Source organism: Paroedura picta, chromosome 4 (assembly GCF_049243985.1).
Source record: "Paroedura picta isolate Pp20150507F chromosome 4, Ppicta_v3.0, whole genome shotgun sequence".
Lineage (NCBI taxonomy): Eukaryota > Metazoa > Chordata > Lepidosauria > Squamata > Gekkonidae > Paroedura > Paroedura picta.
This window is the reverse complement of record NC_135372.1, coordinates 48018062-48042618: the sequence shown is the minus strand read 5'-3', so window position 1 is coordinate 48042618 and position 24557 is coordinate 48018062. Positions and strand designations below refer to the sequence as shown.

Genomic DNA, 24557 nt, shown 5'->3' with positions numbered 1-24557 from the left:
TCCACCCTACAAAGCATGCATTTTCCCCAGAGGAACTGATCGCTGTTGTCTGGAGATGAGTTGTAATTCCAAGGGATCCCCACATCCTTCCTGAAGGCTGGCATCTCTAGAACCATCAGAAGTGTCCTTGATCACTAGTATATTCCGTGGAGATGTAAAAATGGGCTGGAGGTAATTTCACTTTTAGCTATGAACAGAAGAGCTCTACCCCAGGAGCTCTACATGTTGGCTCTTCTCATAATTCTTCCTGCCATAATGAGTGTGAAAATGTTTGACTTGAAGCTCGAAAGTAGTGTAGTTCAGCAGCATCTCTGTTTGCAGCCCTCAAGCAATAGATGTAAAGTATACTCCTCTGCCTCTTGTGGTGCAGAGTGGTAAGGCAGCGACATGCTGCCTGAAGCTGTCTGCCCATGAGGTTGGGAGTTCAATCCCAGCAGCTGGCTCAAGGCTGACATATTTTATACTCCTCTGCATACCATTCCTCTGTCAAATGTTACAACATATTGTTAGGAAATTTTAATTATTCACAGTATGTATGCAAGTATGCTAAACCATTTTTTTCTTTATAATTTTGCAGTCATTTGTGAAAGATTACATGATCTCTATTGCAAGACTTCTGCTAGGACTTGATACCACACCAGGATCTGGGTTTCTTTGTTCTGTAAGTTGTTGTTGTTGTTTTTAATCCCACGTGGTTAAGATCTGTACCTTACATTAAAAACAAACAACTGTTCTTTCCTTGTATTGATTTTTTTTTCTGTCTCCAAGCAAGACCATCTGTTTGCTTTGACATCAGCAGAGGGTTTATCAAACGTAGATGGGGAGCTTCGCTACATTCACTTAACGGCAAAGCATGGGTTTGATGAGGTTTGAGGGGGAAGAACCTTGCAATGCATTATTGTACAGTTCTCGCTCAGTCATCTGCAAAGCAATAACATAAGCTGTGTTAGGCAGAGAGAATGAGCGTATGACCTCAGGCTAAAGGTGGCCCAATTCTATATTGTTTGAGGGTTCCCTCTCACACAGTGGCCCAGGAACTGAAATTGTACTGTGCTGCACAGATCAATACCCTTAATGGTCAATATCATCTAGCAATAAATACTTCTGCATTTTGAAATGTATCCTCAGGCATAGGATCCAAGTGTGAAATAATTCTGCTGCCTACAAACTGAAAACATGTTCCCTACTCCCCCCGACCCCCCTGGTAATGGTTCGATCACATATTGACTCAAAGAGCCACCTGTGAGTGGTATCCAGCTCATGGGCCCAAGGCCATATACTGAAATTTGTGGTTAATTTGATCTTTCCATGTCCAATCCCAGCAGTGCAGTCCTTGCATCACACCAGGCTAATGTTATGGATTTGACTTTAAGCAATCTTTGATGAGAATAAATTCAGCGCAAGGTAAAATGTAGAGGTATACTACCTCAGACAAGGTATTGTTTTATCCAAACTCACATAGAGAGAGAAATTAGTTGAAGTAAGAGGATGTACAATTCATTTAGATATCCCAGTGTCGGAAGTTCTAGTCCAGTAAATGTTTTCCAGTAATATTGCATCCACAAATTCAAGGAAAAATTCAACAAAATTTATCTTGTATGGGTTCAAAAAATCGCCGGTAGGAAACAAGTAATTTAAATCCTACAAGTCCTCTAGAAAAATGTTACCCCATTTAAGAAACTAGTGGTTTCCCCCCTACCCTTGCTGCTTAGATATACCCCACACTAGTAGTTTCCCCAGAAATTAAAAATTTAAAGGGCTTCAGGATATTTATGTCCTTAGTAGTTTGGCAAAAAGGTCTCAGGCTTCCGCATGCTGTGTATTAGACACCCAAAACTGAGGTTTCAAAATTGTAAGTATTAAATTAACAGATTTAGCCATAGAGAACAGATAAACATCCTAAGAGCTAAGGGAACTGCAGTCCCAATCAATGTTGTCATGCTGCTTCATAACTAATTTAGAGTCCAGTGGCATCTTTAAGACCACACAAAGTTTTATTCAAGGCATGAGGTTTCATATGCACACACACTTCCTGAGATACATGGCTACCCACTTGAATCTATGCTGCTTCATAGTTAATGAATCAAAACAGCCTCACTTGCTAACCCCTAGCTAAAGGAACTTGCTGTATAATTAAAGCCTTTAATTAAAACTGTCTTCCTCCCCAGACTGACTTACCTTGACCAACTGCTCTCCATAAAACTCTGTTCTCTCTGGCTCATTCAGATATGAATATATTATGAGTACCATTCTGCCATAAGGGGGAATTATTATTTTTGAGAAGTAAGAAGAATTGAGATTAAATGTGAGTGACCAAAGCATAGTTAGGGAGGTACAGTCTTTGGTGTCTACATAATATGCCATACATTCACACCTGGAAAGGTAACAATGGATAGCTAGGGTGTAATGGCATTTTATCAAAATTAGCAGACCTAGCAGCTGATCTCAGAGCATCACTAGAAGATTCTGAGATGCATCTGTACAAAAGGTAGTTAAGCAGTGTCCATTTAAAAACTAGTAAGCATAAAATGGTATCACATACGGGTATCACATACGGACACAATTATATTGTTTCACACATTGACACATCTTAAAAAGCGTCTGTTGCAGTAATGTGTCTGTTTGTACTTAATCTGCTTTTAACTTGCAGATGCATAAGTGCCAGGAATTCTTCTATGGATTCTTCAGGTTCTGTAGGACAGATTGGAAATCCCAGCAGCCTTTTTGTTTTGCTTGAAATTCTATGACTATTAGAAAAAGCAAAATCCTTATACTCTGTGAGGACTAAGCAACCATGGAATATTAATGTTTTAAAAAGAGCAATGGCCATGAGATCCATTTCATGTTTGCTGCAGTAATTTCAGGGGTAAATTCAGTTTTAAGTATCTGAATAAGTAAAGTTAATCAGAAAATTAATGCTCTGTTGTTTTTTGTTTTTGCTGCTTAGATGAAAATTACAGAAGATGATTTGTGGATCAGAACATATGCCAGGCTTTATCAAAAGCTTTGTTCTTCTACAGGAGATGTTCCTATTGGAATTTATAGAACTGAATCACAGAAACTAACCACATCTGAGGTATGGATGGGTTAATATCTATCTAGATCTAGAGAGAGAGAGAGAGAGAGAGAGAGAGAGAGAGAGAGAGAGAGAGAGAGAATGCAGATAAAAGTTTTAATGGACTTGTTGTTGTTAGGTGCGAAGTCGTGTCCGACCCATCGCGACCCCATGGACAATGATCCTCCAGGCCTTCCTGTCCTCTACCATTCCCCGGAGTCCATTTAAGTTTGCACCTACTGCTTCAGTGACTCCATCCAGCCACCTCATTCTCTGTCGCCCCCTTCTTCTTTTGCCCTCGATCGCTCCCAGCATTAGGCTCTTCTCCAGGGAGTCTTTCCTTCTCATGAGGTGGCCAAAGTATTTGAGTTTCATCTTCAGGATCTGGCCTTCTAAAGAGCAGTCAGGACTGATCTCCTCTAGGACTGACCGGTTTGTTCGCCTTGCAGTCCAAGGGACTCGCAAGAGTCTTCTCCAGCACCAGAGTTCAAAAGCCTCAATTCTTTGACGCTCGGCCTTCCTTATGGTCCAACTTTCGCAGCCATACATTGCAACTGGGAAGACCATAGCCTTGACTAAACGCACTTTTGTTGGCAGGGTGACGTCTCTGCTTTTTAGGACGGTGTCTAGATTTGCCATAGCTTTCCTCCCCAGGAGCAAGCGTCTTTTAATTTCTTTGCTGCAGTCCCCATCTGCAGTGATATTGGAGCCCAGGAAAATAAAATCTGTCACTATCTCCATTTCTTCCCCATCTATTTGCCAGGAATTGAGAGGGCCGGATGCCATGATCTTTGTTTTCTTGATGTTGAGTTTCAAGCCAACTTTTGCACTCTCCTCCTTCACCCGCATCAACAGGCTCTTTAGTTCCTCTTCACTTTCTGCCATTAGAGTGGTATCATCTGCATATCTGAGGTTGTTGATATTTCTCCCTGCAATCTTGATCCCAATTTGTGACTCCTCTAATTCCGCATTTCTCATGATGTGCTCCGCATACAAGTTAAATAGGCAAGGTGACAGTATACAGCCTTGCCGAACTCCTTTCTCAATTTTGAACCATTTAATGGACTATCTGTGATTAATCACAGTAACAGTTTTGCTTGCCTTTCTCTGAAGGTAATTCATACATTAAGCACCAATTATTTCCAGCCTCTGAAGTCTCCTCCCATTGTTCCATCACATAAAGCCACTCCATACATTTGTTCACTTTGTGAGAAGTTTAAAATCCTTTGTTCCACTCTGTTACCTGAATGCAGTTGCCAACTTATCATAATATAGAAAACAGATGGATGCAGATCCAGGTCTGGTGTCAGCAAACCTTGAGGTAGGACAGCTTTTAGGACCCTGGGTTTTTTTAGCAGGGTCCACAGCCTTCAATTCCTTGTCCAGATACCTTGCTGTCAATGAGAATTTTGCCCATCCACTTAGGAGCAATTTTCCACCTGTGCATAACTTAGCCATGTGTAGAAGAAGAGCAGGGTTTTTGTACCCTGCTTTTTACTACCTGAAGGAGTCTCAAAGTGGCTTAGAATTGTTTACCCCTCCTCTCCCCACCACCGACACCACATGAGGTAGGTGAGGCTGAGAGAACTCTGAAAACTGTGATTGGCCCAAGGTCTCCCAGCTGCTTGCATGTGGAGAAGAGGGGAATCAAACCTGGTTCTCCAGATTTGAGGTTGCTGCTCTTAATCACTACATCAAGCTTCTCAGTGCTTCTGGGGAAGATGGTGCAAGTGTTACATAGTGGTGGTCCATTTGGCCACCATAACAGCAGCAGCATTCCTAGTCATGTACTACTTGACATCATTGGGAAAGGAACTGTGAGTGCACAAAATGGGAGGTATTGTACAGGTGTAGGGCATGCAAATGCATGGGTGGGAATAATGCTATAAGTTGGAGTCTGTTAGTGCAAGAAGGGCAATTGACTCTGCTCAAGACCCACTAAAACCTGGAAGCAGCCTTGAGCAGGCCTGTTTAGATGTTTAACTTGGTGGGGAAACTTCTGTCCAGTATTATGCATTCCAGTGGGAATTCCAATCTCGCTATGGGGTGGAAATGGCCCTGGTCACCCTCATGGATGATCTCCAGAGAAAGCTTGAGTTAGATTGATTGGCGCTGCTTTTTCTCTTAGACTACAGCTGGACATTCTGAATATTAGAACTGGTTTTGCCCCCACCCCCACCCCTAGATAAGATTATGCAGACTAGGGATAAAGCCCATTTGTAAAAAATGGGCAGAGGTTGGGCGTAGGGAGAATGGGCTTTGGAGGGCACTGGAGGGAGGAGGCGGCGTAGTATTGGGCAGCAGGCATTAGGTGTAAGCGAGGAAGTGGCGCAGCGTGGGCTGGGGGTGGGGCGAACAACGGGGAGGCGAAGGACGCATGCTCGGGAATCCGGGCGTGCGTGCAGCAGTTTGCGGGCGGGGTGCTTGGGTCGCGGCAGCTCGTTGGGGCCGGCAATCAGGCATGCGCGTGACTCCGCGCATGCCTGGTTCATTCAAGGGCTGGCGGAGCAGCCGGGCAGAGCGTGGCAGCTGGGGCTGGCCTAGAGAGAATGGGAAGGAAGGGCCAGGGCCGGCGAGGACCGGGGTAAGGCGATCATCATGTCGGCGTGGCTGGATGGGGTAGGAAAGGGGTAGTGGGGAAGGGCAGGAATGGGGGCTGGACGATAGGCGGCGGCTGGTTGTTTGGGCTTCGTGTCGGGGTGGGAAGGGGTCTGGGGGGGTTGGGGGGGTGATCGGTCGGCGGCGGGGCAGGTGATTGTGTGGGTGGGTGGTGGAAGTGTGGGAAGCGTTGGCGGGGTGGGAAGGGGTCTGGAGAGGGTAGGAGGGTGAGCGGACGGTGTGGGCGCCAGTGAGTGTGTGTGTGTGTGTGCTGGAAGCGTGGGAAGCGGTGGCGGGGTGGGTGGGGGGTTGGGGGTTAGCGGGCAGCATGCGGGTGCGTAAGTGTGTGTGGGGGGGTTGTTTGAAGGGAGGGTATCGGCGGGGGTGCGGGAAGGGGTGTGTGGACGGAGGGCGGCAGTTAGCGCTTTGCGGTCGTGTAGTGTGTTTGGTAGTGGGTGGGAAAGGAGCAGGGATGCCGCGTCCCAGCTCCTTCCCCCAGGGCAATGGGAAGGCAGGAGGACTCACCGTGGGCGATGGCAGTTTGTCCTTCGGCACGGCAAGTCCCCTGGCGGGCGAGGCCGGGGCCAGCGGCCACTGGGGAGGCGCGCTTTGCTTGGCCGCTTGGCCCTTGAGTGGCTCCTGATTCGCCCCTCCGAGTTTTTATCACTGACAGAGCCCGCCCTAACTCCTCCCCGATAGCCCTTATAGGGCTTTATTTTATCCGCTCCTCAGGAGCGGTTAAAGATATTATCTAGTTTGATTTCGGTTCTGCTTGGCTTGTGGTTCTGCTGAGATTATTGAGCTCTGTGATGGTTTTGTAGAGCTTGATGTTTTTTTCCTGTGAATGCTACTTGCTTTTTGCCCTGAAAACAGCTTGCAGGGCTGGTTTTTTTCCTCTCTGTATAGAAAATAAATTCTAGCGACAAGTGGATTCTCATCTAATATGTGGAAATGAGCTCGCATGCTGAGACTGGTGGGTAAGAAATACAAATATAAAAACAACAACAACAACTTTTCTCAAGAAAGTAGTTTGATGAGTATATTTGCTATCATTTCATCTGTAGGACAGTATTCCAACTCAACAAATCATTCTTCTTGCATGTTTCTTACTAGGTGATGTTTCACAACCATGAGTTGATCTTCTCCATCTGTGGAAGTTTCATGCATCCTTGGTTGTTTTCCAAGAGTTGCACTGGCTTGGGTTCCTCTATCCCAAATCTTGCATTAATTGCAGTATCCATTTCCATTGTATTCACGCTTCTGCTGCAGATGCAACTTCAGTTGAGGACACAATTACAGCTTCTTATTTCCTGCTTGTCTAGCTGACTGCTCCGTGATCTTTGAAGAATAAGTATTAATAACATTTAATATTAAAAAACTGTCCACTAGTCGACTTTCTGTTTGTTGTATTTCCTACCCAGTCTGCATCCATGTATCCCACTAATCTGTGATTGTCACTGGTTATTAACTTTAGCTTCAGATGTGTAGTGCCATGCAGGTACTTTGCAAGTCTTTTGACTGCATTTCAGTTCCCTTTGTGTGGTGTTTCCATCTTTCTGCATAACATACCCTTAGCTACTGTGAAATTTGGATGCATCAGTGTGCTTATGTACAGCAGTCTTCCAGTTGCATCTCTGTATTGCTTGTTGATGGGCTACTTCCACTACTACGTCCACTACTTCCTTACTGGTTCAGTTCACTTGCTTCCATATGAGTGCTTGCTGACTTAATTCTTTTCATATTCATGTAGTCCAGAAATTCTAGAATTTTCTGCTTCTGATTGAGAAGATAGCTTCCATCTTCCTCTTGTTCTACTTGTATTCCAAGATACTAGTTAACGTTTCCTAATTCTTTTACTTCTTCATTCAGATGGTGAACTATTTTATCCCATTTCTCCTTTATAGCATAAAAACAGGTCATCCACATAAATCAGAATTTAATTCCATTTATTGTCTCTCTATCTCATTCTGTCTTGCCTTGCTGTAATCCTCCTTCAATTTGTATTCCAACATCTTGCAGCCTGTTTCAGTCCTTATATGTTGTTTTGCAGTTCAGACACAATTTTTCTTGTCCTTGGATTGTTCAAATTCTCGTGGCTGTTCCATGTTAGCATTTTCCTTTATTTCTCTATGTAGAAAAGCAGTCTTTAGGTGCACATGCTCCACACGCATCTTCCTTGCTGCTGCTGTGCTCAAGAGAATTCTTATTTGAAGTATGTCTCACCACTGGCTTGTTTTTTTTTTTATAATTTCAAATTTTATTTAATCCATTACAAAAAAATACATTTAGCCATCTCCAAAATTACATGTTAATAGATTATATTACATTTACAAATAATAACTTCCAACTGTATTTGTTGAAGAATATACAAAAAAACCCATTAATTCTCCTGTTCAAAATTTCAATCCATTCTCATTTCCCCTTATAAATCATAACCAATAGTCATAAATCCACAACTATACTTTTTTCTAATATACTCTATCCATAAGTTCCATTTTGTCTTAAAGTCCGCTATTTGTTTATCTTCGACATAAGTTGTCAATTTTGCCATCTGAGCGATTTCCAATGTTTTCAACTGCCAATCATATATCTCTTTTAACTTCAATTTTTTTGCCCAGACTATCCTTGCCGCCGTTGTCAAATATCTAAATAACTCTTCATATTTTTTATCTTTTTCATTTACCAGAAACCCTAAAAGATAAGCTTCAGGATTTAGAGCTATGGAGTCCTTAAAGATTTTTGAGATTTCTTTGTGGATATCCTGCCAAAAGTGTCTTGCTCTTTTGCAGGTCCACCACATATGAAACATTGTCCCTCTCACTTCCCCATATTTCCAACATTTGTCCGATAGGCTTTTATTCATTTTGGATAATTTGTGTGGAGTCATGTACCAATAATAATACATTTTGTAATAGTTTTCCTTAATATAATAACTATTCGTAAATTTCAGATCTTTACTCCACATTTTTGCCAGTTTTCCAATGGAATGCTATGACCAAGATTCCTTGCCCAAACAATCATAAAATCTTTGACCACCTCATCCTCCGTATACAGTAACAAACATAATTCATACATCTTCTTGATTAAATGATTTTCATCTTTACATAAATATAACTGTAATTGTGATTTTTCTACTTCAAATCCCCATAGCTTCCTATCCCTTTCATATCTGTCCTTAATCTGTCTATATAGCCACCAGTCTACATATTTATATTCTTGCACTAATTTCTCATGAGATTTGATTCTAAACTGCATTATCCCTTCTTGGGTAAAAGTCTCAATTATATCCTTATAATTTAACCATTTAGTTTCTTATGTTGCTTGCCCTCTGAACAGAGCTTCCTGTGGTGACAACCATAAAGGAATTTTAGAATATGATTTTCTTTTATACTTATTCCAAACTTTAAGTAGAACAAATCTTATAACATGATGTAAAAATTGTTTATTTGCTTTCTCTTTTTCGTACCATAAATATGCGTGCCAGCTGGTTTGAAGGTTTCATCATAATCATACTTTTGAGAGTATCCTTTAGCAAGCTATCTGGCTTCTTATTTTTGCAGTTCCTTTTCTGCATCTTGTTTGGTTTTGAAGAGCCTCTTGGATCCTACTGCCCTTTCCCCTGGAGGCATTTCTGTAAGTGCTCATGTTTGGTTCTTGATCAGAGATTCAATCTCTTCTTCTACAGTATTTCTCCATTTCTCCACTTCCTTGGCAGGCATTCTTGCTATGTCTTCTCATGTGGAAGGCCCAAATATAGCTTATGCCATTGGTAGATAAGGAGGTCTTGGTGGCACCCCTTTGTTTGATCTGGTTGATTGTCTGACATTTGGTTCTGCAGCCCCTTCTGGTTCTTTAGGTTCTGCAGGTATGTCGTGTATGTTGTTGATAGTGCTCCAATGCACTGCTTCTATTTGCTGTTCTTCATTTTTCACTTTTGTTATAGATTCATTGTTGTCTACTTTTTCTATATCTCTCCCTTTCATCAATGTTGACCACATGGCAGATCTTGACGGTTTCTATTTTTTGGTTGAGGACTCTGTGCCCTTTGCATTCCAGTATATAGCCTACAAAAATACCTTCTTCTATAAGTGTAGGCCTTTGATCCAAATGCTTTTAGATGTGTCAAGCTGGGTTTGTGCCCATACTACAATTCCAGTGATATACTGCTGGCACCTTTAGTAGGTGATCTGTTTTGCAGGTAAGTTGCCGTGTTGATTGCTTTTTCCCAATACTCATCAGGCAGCTCTGCCTTAAGGAACATACTACTGCACATTTCAGTGAGTTTTCCTTTCTGCTACACCATTTTGCTCCGAAGTATATGGGATTGTAAGATGTTGCACCATTTCTTGTTCAACAAAATAATTATTTATTCCATGTCCCACATATTCCCCGTTATTGGTGCAGATTAATAGTGGCTTTCTTTGAAATCTGTTACTGACCATTGCCATGTATGCTTTAAATTTTTCCAGCACTTAACTTTTCTCTTTAATTTTATCTTGAAAAGTCATACCAGCATATATATGTATTCTCACTCTGAGTCTGAGTTTTCATTCGTTCACAAACATTACTGTGTATCTGCTCTAGGACTGCTGTATCTGGTTTGTCTCATGTCTTTAGTTAAAGCTAGGTTTCTTCCTCTTCACTGAAATGCAATGCATACATTTTCCTTCAACAGCACATTTTCTTACCTATGTGCATTTAGTTAAATTCTGGATTTGAAGTTGTTTAACTGCATAATTGTCTCTGTTTTACCATCTGCTTACCATAGCCAAGAGCAATTATTGTGATCACAATGTTTAGTAAAGTTTTTTTCATACATGTCTCAGGAGCATATAAATCCTGATGTAGTTTGCCAGTGTCAATTAACTGTCCCCTCTGCCTGATATAGCAGTTGTCTCCAAAAGATGTAAACATGCCTTTCTTTGTGAGTACAGAAATTAGGTTATCTGCCAATTCTGGGATATGAATGTAGTCTTTAACAAGGATCCCTTGGGTCTCTCCACTAGGGAGCTTGCATTTTAGGACCATTTTAGACCATCCATCTACAACACTTAATGTCTCTTTTTTGTTCAACTAATATTTCAAAAAAACGTTTATGACTACACATATGGGCTGTGCAGGCACTGTCCATATACCAAATATGACCTTTTGTGGCTCCTTGTATTAATATGAAGCATTCCTTTAATGGCACCTGTTTGGAGTTCCCTCCTTTTCTTTCTCTGGGAAAGACATCTCTTTGTTCAAAGGCAATGCAATTCCACTTAATTCCTTTTAAAGTGTCCTGACTTCCCACAGAGGTAAAAATGATCCCACCTTTCTTAATTACATTCAAAGCTTCCTGATCAGGATTTGGTTTAAATTCTGTGTCAGATTTTTCAAATTGTCTGGGTTTGTATGTTTCCTCAAGCTGATTTATAACTTCTGTGAAGGACAGACTACTTCAGTCCAAGACACTATATCTTCATATGACTCTGGTAGTCTTATGAATAGTAACACAATCAGATCTTGATCAACAATTTCTCAGCTGCTTAGCCAATCCACCCATCTCTCCAGATGATGATATAAATTACCCCAGTCTTTCATTTTAGTACTGAAAAGTTTCTTTTGTAGATAAAGCTGACTCTTTAATGAGTAATTTCCATGCATCCTTTCCAGCTCACACTACAGAGCTTTAGCTGTTGACCTCTGAGGTTCTCTTAACACATTTCTATCAGTTAAGCCCTTGATTATGGAATGTCTTGGCTTTCCATTGTTGGAGCCCCAGATTCTCTGCTTTGCTGGTCATCATCTCCTGGTCAAGGATCCTGGATAACATCCTAGAATCCTGTTTCAGGAAATTGACTCTTAATTCATTCTCTCCAAAATAGATAATTGTTCTCTGTGAGCCTATCTATCAAGTGACCATGCTGTGTACCACAGGAGGGTGCCATATTTGTTCCTGTCTTCTTGCCTGTTTGTGCCATGAGTCTTCTGTGATCTTTCTAAAATATGCTTAATCTGGGCTCATAACCCTCTGTTGGCAGAGTAATTAACAAAGCAATGGTTTTTTATGATTAAAGAGTAAATAAAGGTTTGTTAAATATACTTGATAGGAAAAAGAGACACAGGTTCTTAACAGCATCTCTAGCTGAGAGAGAGGGTAAAACAGATTGTGGCACTTCTGAGAAGTAGGATGATATTGCCCTAAGAGAAGCAATCTAGAGACACAAGGAATGACACTTAACAGTAGTTAAGATGCTGATCTCACTATCCTATCTAATTATCTTCTTGCTGCCCCCTGCAAGGTCTTCTTCTCTTTTTTGCACGCCAGACATTGCCTTTTCCAACAATTGTCACAAATGGGGCATAAACTGATAAAACTGTCCCTGGACTATACCTCTTCATATTACAGGTAGAAGATCACATGACTGAATGACCCCCCCCCACACACACACACACCTCCAATTCCTGCCTTTATAAAACTTGTATGAGAGAAAGAAGAGTAAGTGAGTTATCTTGTTCCAGACATCTATAGAATTAGAAGGTTTTAAAAATACATACGGCATAGTCAATAAACTTCAATTCCAATCAAAAATGGTACCTTCCAGGAAACATTTTAACCACCTGTTCTGTGCACTCAATTGTAGAACTTAAATGTGCTGTTTCAGTGAACTAAGTCTGAACTGGATAGATTAGTAACAAAATGGAAAGCAATATAATATCACAACATAACAAGAATGAGAGCAAGGAAGCTCACATGTCCTTATTTCCTCTCTCCTTGTTGCTTTTCCTCTTTGCCCGTTCCCGACTGTTTCTGCAGACTTTCCTTCTTTCCTTCTCTCCTGCTACTTTTTATGTTTCTCCTCCAGTCTCTGCCCACCTCCTTTTTTTATTTCACCCCCTTTTCTTTTATTTGCTCCTCTTCCCTATCTCCTTTCCTTCCTGCCTCATGTTTTGTTTTACATTGTTGTTGTTTCACTTCCTTTCCCCCACGTTGACAGTATCCAAGGCTTACAAGTCCCTACAATGCAGGCCTTCAAGATTGAACACGATAGTATTACAATATCTTGGTGGCATTTCTCCCTTAAAGAAGCAGATTTTAAGGCAGGGGTAGTCAACTTGTGGTCCTCCAGATGTCCATGGATGTCCATTGCTGGCTGGTGCTCATGGGAATTGTAGTCCATGAACATCTGGAGGACCACAGGTTGACTACCCCTGTTTTAAGGTATCCATGAGGGGGGGGGGTTAAAATATTTCTTTTTTCCCTAGAAATCTATGGTTTTCTCCAAGCCTATAGAAACATTTTTTTTCTATTTGTGCATAGCCTCACTTTGTGGATTCTTTTGATATACACTCTGAGTCCATTGTTCAGAATTACACATAACCATGAGTTGTGACAACTTATATGTTAAGCATCAGGGATAATTATTATTGTTTCAGAATAATGGTTGGATGTGAAGAAATTCTACTGAGGAATGAGTTCTCAAAGCTAATGAAATCACATTCTTCAGTCGGCTATATAAATATTACCAGTTCATAAAAAACATGCTACAAAATTGAGATCTAGTCACTTACCTCTCTTATTTGCATTAAAAATTATGATTCAGGAATTCACTTTTGTGTGTTTGTTATGATTTAATGTAAAATAAAGTTGCACATAATTGACATCTATGTAAATTCAGTACCACCAAATGTGGTATTGTACTTTATTGAGGATGTCATTTTATTTAATTGTAATGACAATTCAGCAGTGTGCATTTTTTGTCTCTAAAGTGTCGTGCTAAAAAGTTAAGAGCATTAAATTATGCGAATGCAAAAGGTGACAATTTTTTTTAAATGTAGAGTAAACTTATAACATTTTCCTATCAATAAGACTTACTAATCAAGATATAAACCACCAATACTATCTGCATGTTATCTAACAAAAAAGAATGGTTCTTATCAAATACGAGGAATTTTGAGATGATCTAAGAAGGGTTTTATCTGTTATGTCAACATAAAGCATGGGATCTGCCAATCTGTTTTCCAAGTGTTCATTGTTGTTGCCAGGGGAATATATGGATTGAGTTACATGGGGTAAATTATATATATTTACCTATTATAAAAAATTTAATTTATTTAGCTTGATAGTAAAATCCCTGGCCATTTTTGTAGCATGGGACATGATGGCATATGTGAGCACACCTTCCCCAGTTGTGTGTGGCTGCAAATTGAAATAGCAAGTATAAGTCACACCCAAACAAGCATCAAAATGTATGTATTTATCCATATACCACCTTGGTATTACCTCCACTAAAACCAATCTTTGTGTATTTCCTGTTTAGGTAGTGTTGTTTGAACAGTGTTTTGTTTTCTTTCCTCCTCCCCTTGCCCACTCAATGTATGTCAGTCTCGAGAAATGGCTTCACAAGTAAGTATTTTGTCCCATGTTTCAATCCCCCCCATATTGGCTCAATGAACTAAATTCCTAAATGGAAAATGAAACAACTGATAGGAAAGGGTAGTTAATCCATGCTTATGGCATACACTGAATTGAGCACTGAAAATACACTGAATTGTAAAACTATAGTCAATGGCTTGTATAATGAGGTCTGCTAGTGGAGTGGTGCTTAGGAAGTGAGACTTTCCCACTTCCTTCTACTGGGGTTTTCCCTTCCCACTCTAAAAAGTTGTTGTTGCAGTCGTGAACAGCATAGATGTGTTATGGTACAAGCCAGTATTCATGGCTTTCTGGGAATATTGGAAAATAAATACTCTAGTGGTTACCAATGGTTTTGTGTACATTCATTGCATATATATGAATTTCCAATGCTTTTACACTGTGATATGGACAGAAAACAGGACCCAGGATACCATAGCCAGCCAGCATGGTGGAATAGTTAAGACCAGCGGACTCCATTCTGAAGAGCAGGCTTTGATTCCCCACTCTTCCACATGAAGCCTGCAGGGTGACCTTGGGACAGTTACTGTTCTCCCAGACCTCTTTCAGCCTCACCGACCTCACAAGGTTTTTGTTGTGGAGCAAGGAATGGAAGGCACTTGTAAGCCGCTTTGAGATGCTGTAGTGATGTACAATATCAATTGGAAGGGAAACTTTCTCCAGGCTTTATCTTCAGGCTCTTGGATCCCTACAGGCAGGAGACAAGTGGGGTCCATGACTGAACTCTTTTACTCTCTCTTATATAAATTCATACACATGAGGGAAAATGAAGTAGTCCTCCCTTTATTGCACTGGCTCTTCATCCATGCATACTCATTAGTCATCAGCAAGTGCTAGTGTTTTTCAGAACTGATTTATGCTAATATGTCAAAATTAATTCACTGCTTTCAGGTGTGCTGGGCAGTACCTGTGTTGCCCCCATGCTCAAATGGTAGCCACATATATGAATAATAAAAGTTTTCTGCAGGCCTAAGATACAAAGTCAGAAATGCAGTTTGGAAGGGCTGACCGTGTAGCTTCAGATAAAACTCAAATGTGCTCAACCTAAAATAGGGTAATTTCTGGAGATATTCCCTAAACTGGTTCCAGAATTTGGATTATTTCTTCCTGCCGAGCCCTTGAGCTTCTAGCTCATACCTTTTTCTGAACCCCCATTTCTTGGCCTGTTGCTGAAAATATACTGGCTTGTATCATGCTGTTTGTTTCTGATGATGGAAAGGCATTGGAAGAGATGGGCGATTTTAGCAGATTCTCCCCTACAAGTAAGCTGGCCACTTGGCTTCCTGTTTCATTTCAGACTGTATTCTGACCCCTCCTCCCAACAAAATTTCACAGAACCTCATGAGTTGCAGTAGAAGATAGTCCCATTCTTATTTATTTACTTATGTTACTTATTTAAAATATGTATGCCCGCTTTTCTCTTGAGCATCTCAGCTTCATTCTTCCAGCTGATCATAAATTCCAGTGTTTGCTGATCAAAATGAAAAAAAAACTAAAGGAGAAGGTGGCAGAACATGCTATCAAATTGCACCCAACTAATGGCAACCCTGTAGGATTTTCAGGGCAAGAGATAGTGTGGTTTGCTGTTGCCTGTCTCTATGAACCAACCCTGAATCTTCTTGGCATTCTTTCTTCCAAATATTAACCCAGATAGAGCCTATTTAGCTTCTGAGATCTGACAAGATCAGCTAGCCTTGATGAAGATCAAGCTAGCCATCCAGGTCAGGGCTTATGCATCTGGAAATGAATAAATGCACAAAAATAATTGAAGGCTTATATAATGTTGCTAGTGTTTAGTTATCACTGTGGTCTCCATATTCTTTCATCAACACAATCTATTTCATGTTATTCGGTGATTTCACTACCACCAATCCATATCCTTATATTGCTCTGATGGCTAATACAGTAAGTTGGTCCAAAGAACTATACAAGTTTTCTTGGTCTTGATTCATTACAGTTGGGTTTCAGTATGGTAAATATTGACTTTAACAAGTAGCACAACTGGATGAAGAAGGATGGATTTATATATTGTATAGCATGTGTCATGTAACCAGGAGGTCCAAGGATTGTCTGGCAGCCAAGCAAGAGACTTTTGGTGGAGGTTTGCTATTTCCTGCCTCTACATCATGGCCCCTAGTGTTCCTTGGAGGAACCAACACACAAATCCTTGGTGGTCTTCCATCCAAATACTAGCCAGGGTTGGTCCTGCTTAGCTTCTGAAATCTGACAGGATCAGGCTTGCCTGGACTATCCAGGCCAGGGCTAGAAGGATGGAAAGGGGCAGTGAGGGAGACTGTGAAGTTACAATTTTTTTTTTTTTTGCAACAAGGGGATAACATTTCTTAAAGGATTTAATTTCTGGAATGGTTTTTTCTTTGAAGTCTCAAATATCTATCAGCGTGGAAGAATGGGAGGACACCAAGGATAATAAAGATCAGTTTAACTATCGTAGCAACCATCGCAACTCAACCTCCAGCGACCAGTCGGATCATCCATTGTTAAGACGGAAAAGTATGCAGTGGGCTAGACGGTTGAGCCGAAAAGTGCCAAAGCACTCAACAAAAACCGCAGAGAAAATAAGCCAACAGAGAATGAATCTTTACAGAAGGTCAGAAAGACAAGAACTTGCTGAACTGGTGAAAAACAGAATGAAACATTTGGGACTTTCAACAACAGGATACGGTATGATTTATTAGTCTATAAAGACAGATATATCTTGCGTTTGTGTAGTGGTGCATTGGGTGAAATAAAACTAGAGTGGTCAAAAATATCATTTTGTAATATTGGTGAAATGAAGCATGAAAAGTGCTCTTGCATCATTCTAGTAGTTGGGTTGGCGTTCCCTGTAGTTCTCATCCCATCATTCTCTGGGAACAGAAGGATAGATTACTTATTTATAGAAGTTGTTTGGGAGAAATCACATGCAAAGGATCATGGCTAATTCTTTTGGTTGTTTCCCAACCCTAGTCCAGTTTCTTATACAAATCTGGTTCTTCGTATGCCATTTGGGTCCCTCTCATGACAGTTCCTCATTCTTGCATTACCAAAGAGATGTCAAACGTCACCACAGAGGAGCAACAATGGTGTACGAACAGCTTTGATAACATGAGACAAAAGCAGAGCCATACCACAAGGCATAATGTATAGTAATCCTTTTGTCTTAGGACATCCTACACAATCCATGATACACAGACTAGAACACACGTTTTATTATTATTATTGTTGTTGTTGTTGTTATTATTATTATTATTTTTATTATTTTTATTAATTAGATTTATTTCCCGCCACTCCCCGTAGGCTCGTGGCGGGTCACAACAATCCTATCCCCATTAAAATACCCATAAAAAACTTTAAAAACAATCCCAACATGGCGGAAGCTCTCATTATTCCCACCCCTGCTATTAGAGCGGCAGGGAGGGTGGGGAAGAGATCTAACTTACTAGGTCCGGGGGGGGGGGAATGTTGGCACTCACTCGCTGACCCTGGCCTCAACCAAAAACCTGGTGGAAGAGCTCCGTCTTGCAGGCCCTGCGGAAAGCTGGTAAATCCCGCAGGGCCCGCAGCTCACCCGGGAGCTCGTTACACCAGGTAGGGGTTGGTCCAAAAAGGCCTGGCCCTGGTTGAGGCCAGGCGCGCTTCTCTAGGGCCAGGAACGATCAGGAGATTCTCCCCCACTGAGCGTAAAGCCCTGCGGGAGATATAGATATTAGTGTTCACCTACCACCTCAAAAAGAAACCTGTTGCTGAATGTCAAGGAATCTTCAGAAATAGAATAGGATGAAGTCTATAAAGCAGCAGTGGGAAAGAGGAATTAATGAAAACTACCCCTCATTTTTGCTGAAGTAGAAATACTCTTCCACCTGCACAAACACATGGTTAGATCCTACCATACTACATCTTTTTTCAGCTGGGTGTTGCCAGTTTTCAATTGAATTGATAGTTGTTTATCGTCATCCAGAATAACATCTGTGATTAACATCATTATAAATCTATCAGAGGCAACTTGCTTAGGAAGGCTGTCATTCTGTTTAAGATTGCACAATGATTGTCCTCAATTCTTATGTTAGAAAGGAAAGTTTAGTTGCACCCAAGGGTGGTTTATTAAAATGCAACGTGTCATTTTAGGATGAGAGTTCCCCCTCCCCCTAATTCCTCTGTTCCCCTAAAAATATTTAAGAGCTCTTAAAGAGCTTAGGGTCATTGAGGAAAGCTCAATGAAAATGTCAGCTTAATGTGTGGCAGTGATAAAAAATCAAGATCAGTTCTTGGAATTATCAGTCAGTATACTAATGCCATTGTATAGATCTGTCATTCTGCTGCTTTAGGAATACTGTATATAGTTCTATTTATTAATTTTATTTATTTATTTATTTATTGTATTTATATACCAACCTCCCTGAAGGCTCAGGGTGGTTTACATGAAACCAGAAAATGATACAGGTAGCATCATTTATAGTAACAACAAGGAGATAGCAACAATAACATTTACATAATAACAACAATAACATTAAAGAATAGTGGAAATTGCAAAGAGCCTCAACTCTTACTGAGACCTAGTGGGTTGGGCAGATTTGTAGCAGTCGTAGTATGAGGGGGGGGGCTCGGGGGCCAATGGAAAGCGATGGTTTAGGTCGACCTCAACCAAATGCCTGGCAAAGGAGCTCCCTTCTGGTTTCCTCATCTCAACAAAGTGATATGAAAGCTGAAAAAAGTGTTGTAAGGGGCAACCAAAATTATCAAGGGATTGGGGTATTTTCCCTGTAAGATAAGGCTAAATAGTTCAGTGGTTTTTTTTCTTTTAAGATTAGGGACCAAAAAACAAACAAATCAGTAAACAAGGACATGATAGAAATAGACACAACTTGGAGACATCCAATGAAGTTCATTGTCAGTAGATTCAGGACAAAACAAAGTATTGCTTCCAACAGTGTATAACTGATGACCTCATTACTATAAGATGCAGTGGTGGGCATTTACCTGGCTTTAAAAGAGGATTTGATAGGTCCAAAACTAATTATTAACTAACATGATTAAATGAAGTCAGAGACCATATACCTCTGAGTGCTAGTTGTTTGTGTGAAGGGGTTACAGGGGTGGAAAAAGGCTTTGTTCTCTATACCTCAGATGTGGCCATCTGCATGACCAATGGAGGAAACATAATGTAGGGCTAAATGAATCATTGATTGGATCCAGCAGGGCTCATCTTATGTTATGATGGGGAAAACAAAAGCATGTAATCAACCTCTCAGAGTGGTCTCCAACCTTCTCAAACAAAGTACCCAAACTTAAACATCAAGCTGTAACACGAGAAGCACTTTTAAATTACATATTTCTTCATCCATCACATTCTCCTTGTCTGCCCCCAATCCCGGCCTATCTTTTTCCTGCTCTTTGAAAAATCCTAAAGAAAATAATGAAGGTAATTTTTAGCTTGGCCCATATCAGATGAATCTTATTATTTAAACCAGGTGATCAGACATATCCTTTAATCTCTATCTCTGTGTGTATTTTTGTTCTGTAGATGAAATGAATGATCATCAAAACACCCTATCTTATATCCTGATCAATCCTTCACCAGACACACGGCTAGAGCTGAATGATGTTGTGTAAGTTGAAACCATAAACGTTCCCTCAAGGTTCTTTTTTGCACTTTTATATAGTAAAGATTATGTATTTTCTGTTTTGAATCGGATTGCTTTCTTTCCTTCCCTGGAATGATTTTTTCTCCCTTTTAGGTATTATAAAAGGAAATTAGAATACACATTTTAAAACACATCTGGGAAGTTGTATTTGACCAACAAAATTTGAATGAGTTTTTAGAAAGTAAATAATTTTAGGGACAAGCTGGTTATTATAGCTGTAGCAAAAGATGAAATCTGCTTTGGAAGCTATGTGTCTAGCTCCTCTTCCTCTCTAAAAATCTAGCCGAACTTTGTCCTGGCATCAAAAAGTTCATTTTCCAACCATGCCATCTACAGCCAATGGTATGAATGAAGTTCATAAATGCATGATATCCTACTTTCAGGATACAGGCAAGTTCAGTATAAGGAGAGAGCGAGATACATAGCTGTCATTTTCAGCAGCAGTTAGAAGTTTAATGAGATCTACTTTGAACCTCAAAAAGACTAGCAGAATCTTTTGGGGAGATATTTTTAATACCTCTTTGGCTTGCAAGATGTACTTAAAGGATATTTCACGATGGAATGTTTCCTGTATAAGTTTAGATGGAAGGTAGATTTAGTTTTCATCAAGAGAGGCAATATTTACAAGGAAGTTTTACACATTTTTAACATTACCTAGTATACATATGTCTTAGTGCCTCTAACATATGCAAAGCTGCAAACTGTAAAATAGTTACAGATCTTGGGTGGCACTGAAGGAGAATCATTTCAAAAAGGCTGAAAATCTTCCAGATCCAGCTGCTATGCAATGGCCTTCAGAAATACCTGTACAGTAGATGCAACAGTCAATTCTCAAGGGAAAGAATGAGCTCAAATTGAACAGAGCAGAATTCATTATATGGTTAAAGACCAGCTTCTCCAACAGTCAAAAGTTGATGCGCTCAAATTGGTCATCAGAACAACAGTATATGATAACCAATGAGAAACCACTTTGATCTTAAGGCAATCTGTTTTACAGATATGTGTAATAGAATAAAAAAGTTTTATTCTAATAATTGAGCTTCCAAAGCTGGAATTAGTTAATAAATCTGACGACATTGCTCATTTTCCAAGATTATTAGTATAATGGTATAGGTAGTGATCAACTGTTTGCTTCTTTTAGGTCTGCTTTGCACTGTGTAATGCTAAACTTTACTTGTAGACTATTGTTAGAGATGTTAAGGCAATTATTTATAGAATACAGAAGCAAAGATTACAAGAAACAGAAGAGGCAATTCACAAGTTAAGGAAAGGCCAGACAATTGTTAATTTCAGAAACATGTCAAGCTAAATGTGTGAACTCTGATTTTTTTGTTTCTGTGAACGAAAATACTTGATCTTTCAGCATCCACAAAGATAATTTGAAAGTAGATGTAAAAGAAAAGCTAGAAGGATTTGAGAAACCTAAAGGCATCACTCAAAATGAGATTGTTTCCTGTTTGTGAAAGGAATCCAATTCGCCTGTACAAAATTGGTTTTTGATCTGTTCATCTGAATAGAAGAGCCGTGGGCCTGGTTCATATATTCTGCTAAGTTGGTCCCTCTGTGCAGAAGTTGGGGAATTGTTGCTATAATGTATAAGATGATGTGTTTTGGATTGGTTTGGACTTTGTTCAGATCACTGCACAAGCAAATTATAATACATATATTGATTAAAGCACAATGCACAAACAAATGTTAATAAGCACTCATGGAATGTGCTGCTCACCTTACTTATTGGGCAAAGCAGGACTTAGCTGCTCTGCATTGCTTCAAAAATGCTATGAAAGCCTGCACAAGGTGGTGGTAGCCCTACTTAGGAAGGCCTTTGGATTACGAGACAGCTGCTGTTGTGATTTCTTGGATCTGCAGCTTATGCCAAATTGTCTTTACTTTAATTTGTAGTTATTCCAAAGATTTTATTTGCTCCACAAAATCTTTGGCGGGAGGGTGCACTGTGATGATTAATGTTTTAAAGTAAACATTATATGCTATCCTGTTAATAATTGGGGCAAGGTTTAATTGCATTTGGGGAGGGTTTTTTCCCTTTTGAAGGCTGATGGACCAAAATAGTCCGGCATTTGTCATTTTGGATTTTTTTTTAGATATTTGATCCGCCCAGATCCATTGTCCTACGTTCCAAATAGCGCCTCCAGCAGGAAAAACAGCTTCTGCAATGCCATTGGACAAGACACCAGAGAGGAAACACAGCTTTGATACATCATACAGATCACGGATGAAAAGACACTTTTTATACAGATAGCTGTTTTGAATTTTAGTGGAGAAGAGATGAATTTATTATGTCTGGACCTTCATGAGACTAGCCATAATGGACCGGCTCATGAAACTTTGCTTATGCTGAAATCATAGGACTAATTGTTATGGAAAGCTGTATGATGGTTCTAAAGAATTAGTCTGATCCTAGGTTTGGAATAACAAAAACTTGGCAACATGGGAAAGTTGTGCTTAGAATGGTCTATAGGGAATGAAAGAAATATTCTAACATGGAATCAAAATAAGTTATTTTTTCAAAGGGATGCTAAATTATTAAAGTTTCATTTTCCGATCATGACCTTAATAAGGCCCTGTGGGGAAATGAACAGTTCCTAACTGTCTTTGTGATTTCTTTGTCCCAGAACTATAATATCTTGTTACAAGTTAAATTGATGGGCAAAGGGAAGATCAGGTATCTTAAAGCTGGAATTTAAGAAAAGTCATTGCATGGATTCAAAAAGTTCCTGCTCTTGGTAAGACAGGAAATGTCAACACTAAACAATAGTGTTCTGGTGTTCATTTTTATTGGTTCCCTTTAATTGTTCATCTTATTTCATAGCTCACTTATAATTTTGTACACAAATTTAATTCCCCAACTGAGAAAATTATTTATTTAGATTTGTAGCCCTCACTGCTGAAGATCTAAGAATGGTCTTTTGTATCACACAAAAAAGAGAGCAAGTTTATCTCTGTTCTGCAGTCCAAACAAGAGAGGGGTAACAATAAGTCAGTAGGATGAAATCCAGTGGCCAGAAGGAAATACAATATTATTTAGATCTGTATATGGCATCTGAAACATACTTCATATATCCAATAGGACCCCTTATTCACAACCATGAAGTTCAATCATATTTAGGGTGATGTCTGTTGAAATGCATTACATCCCTTATGAGGATAGACACATGCCCTATTTATCAAAATCATATATTAAGAAACATGGAGCTTTGCAAACTCCAGATTACAAAGTTGAGCATTTTGAATAACTGAAAACCTACTTGGATCATCTATTACTAGGAAAGAAATGTAGAAAATATGGCTGAGGAAAGCAGTGAATAGTCTGAGTGTGGCTGGTATGGCAACATTCCTGAAGCTGTGAATGTGAACATATTCAGTCCAACGGTAGACCATTGGAAGCTCAACATCAAAAAAGGTAATTTTGAAGGGGGAAAGTAAATGCAGATGGAAACATAGCTTGTGGCATACTCATGTAACACACAGCATATGGTGTCAGGATCTTGATCTGCAGAATAAAACTTTTCTTCTGCTCATCTTCATGCTGCCATTTTGGGATGATTCTCCTGTGAGCCTGTCATTCTTGGAGAAAAGTGCTGACGAAAAGTCAAATCTGCCCATCTTGTTTTGGAATGGCCTGAGTTTCCCTAAACATTTGTGGGGAATTCTATGGGAAATGTAAAGCTGCTTCTGAGTTCATATCACCAGGAATGTATCAGAGTGCAGGAAGAGCTGACAAGTAACTTTCAGGCTCAGACTCAGCTGCTGTTTTGATCCATCCTTCTTTCCCTGCAATTTCTGTAAGAGAAGAGAAACTGGTAGGTGGTGCCCTACTTGTTTCCACTTGTCCATGGTTTCTGAATTCATGAGATTTTAATACCCTCCACCATTTCCAAATTTATTCCCTATCCCTAGAGAAAAAGGATAACATTTTGTCTTGGAGGAAAAGCCTGCGAAATTATAAACAAGTCACAGGCCTTGTGTTGTGTGACCCTGCTCTGAATTGACCAATAATTAATCTGCCAGGACAGCCCCAATTTCCCTCAGATTCTGTTCTTATGCAATACTTCACCTAATGATCTATCCAGTTTCTAACAGACCAAGTCCAGGGGATTAATTGTGACGGTGTTCTTCTGTGACATAGTCACAACCATGGCCCAATTCATATACTGCTGTTGAGATCTGGGAGCAGAGTCTGTGTGGTCCACTCTTGTGCCAGATCACTTCATCTTTTAAATACTTTAAAGAGAAACTATAAAGACTTGGTGAAAGATGGTTGTTCTTCAATATTAGTGCTTTAATATGAGGCCAGGCCCACACAGAAGCAGCTCCATAAATGAATGGACCCACAGCATATTTAATACTGGCAAAACCTGATGCGACGGGAGTTTGTATTTTGCAAAACAAAATTGTTGCAAGGTAACAAAAAGAGTATGGGACAATACTGACTGTTGTTTGAACTCTTTGTTAGCATCACATGTACAGGATATATATTTTCTATATTGTTTGACAGAGCTGCTATCAGTTTGTGTGTACAAGTCAAATGATGCCAAAACTGCTCAGCAAAAGCTATCCATGCATGTGACAGTAGTCAACTGCATACAATGACAGCATTTTAAATGGATGTAATATTCATTGTAAGGAACCAGCTATTGTTCCAGCCACTGGTACTCATGGTTTCTTTATTTCTATTCCTTCCATGCGTCAGCTATATGTGAATCAATAAAGTCCATTTTCTTATGTTGTCCATTCCTTCTGCAGTTTTACACTGGTAACATCTTCTGGTCAATCTCACTGCTTACATTGTCAGCTTTGCCAATGGAAACTAAAATGCTTATGT

At 40.0% G+C, this 24557-nt stretch overlaps 1 protein-coding gene across 8 annotated transcripts in view; it reads left to right on the top strand.

Moving 5' to 3' along the window:
* Positions 1–24461, top strand: part of KCNT2 (potassium sodium-activated channel subfamily T member 2) — a 274796-nt gene extending 250335 nt beyond the window's left edge. For 5 of the 8 annotated variants that reach the window (XM_077332710.1, XM_077332706.1, XM_077332707.1 and 2 more), the window contains 6 exons: positions 578–661; positions 2948–3076; positions 14022–14042; positions 16454–16754; positions 19594–19678; positions 21817–24461. In XM_077332710.1, the coding sequence (XP_077188825.1) occupies positions 578–661; positions 2948–3076; positions 14022–14042; positions 16454–16754; positions 19594–19678; positions 21817–21928 (732 nt within the window). In that variant the 3' untranslated portion in view covers positions 21929–24461. The remainder of the gene's footprint in view (positions 1–577; positions 662–2947; positions 3077–14021; positions 14043–16453; positions 16755–19593; positions 19679–21816) is intronic. The other 3 variants (XM_077332711.1, XM_077332709.1, XM_077332705.1) reach the window with 1 other exon arrangement.
* The last annotated feature ends 96 nt before the right edge of the window (positions 24462–24557 follow it).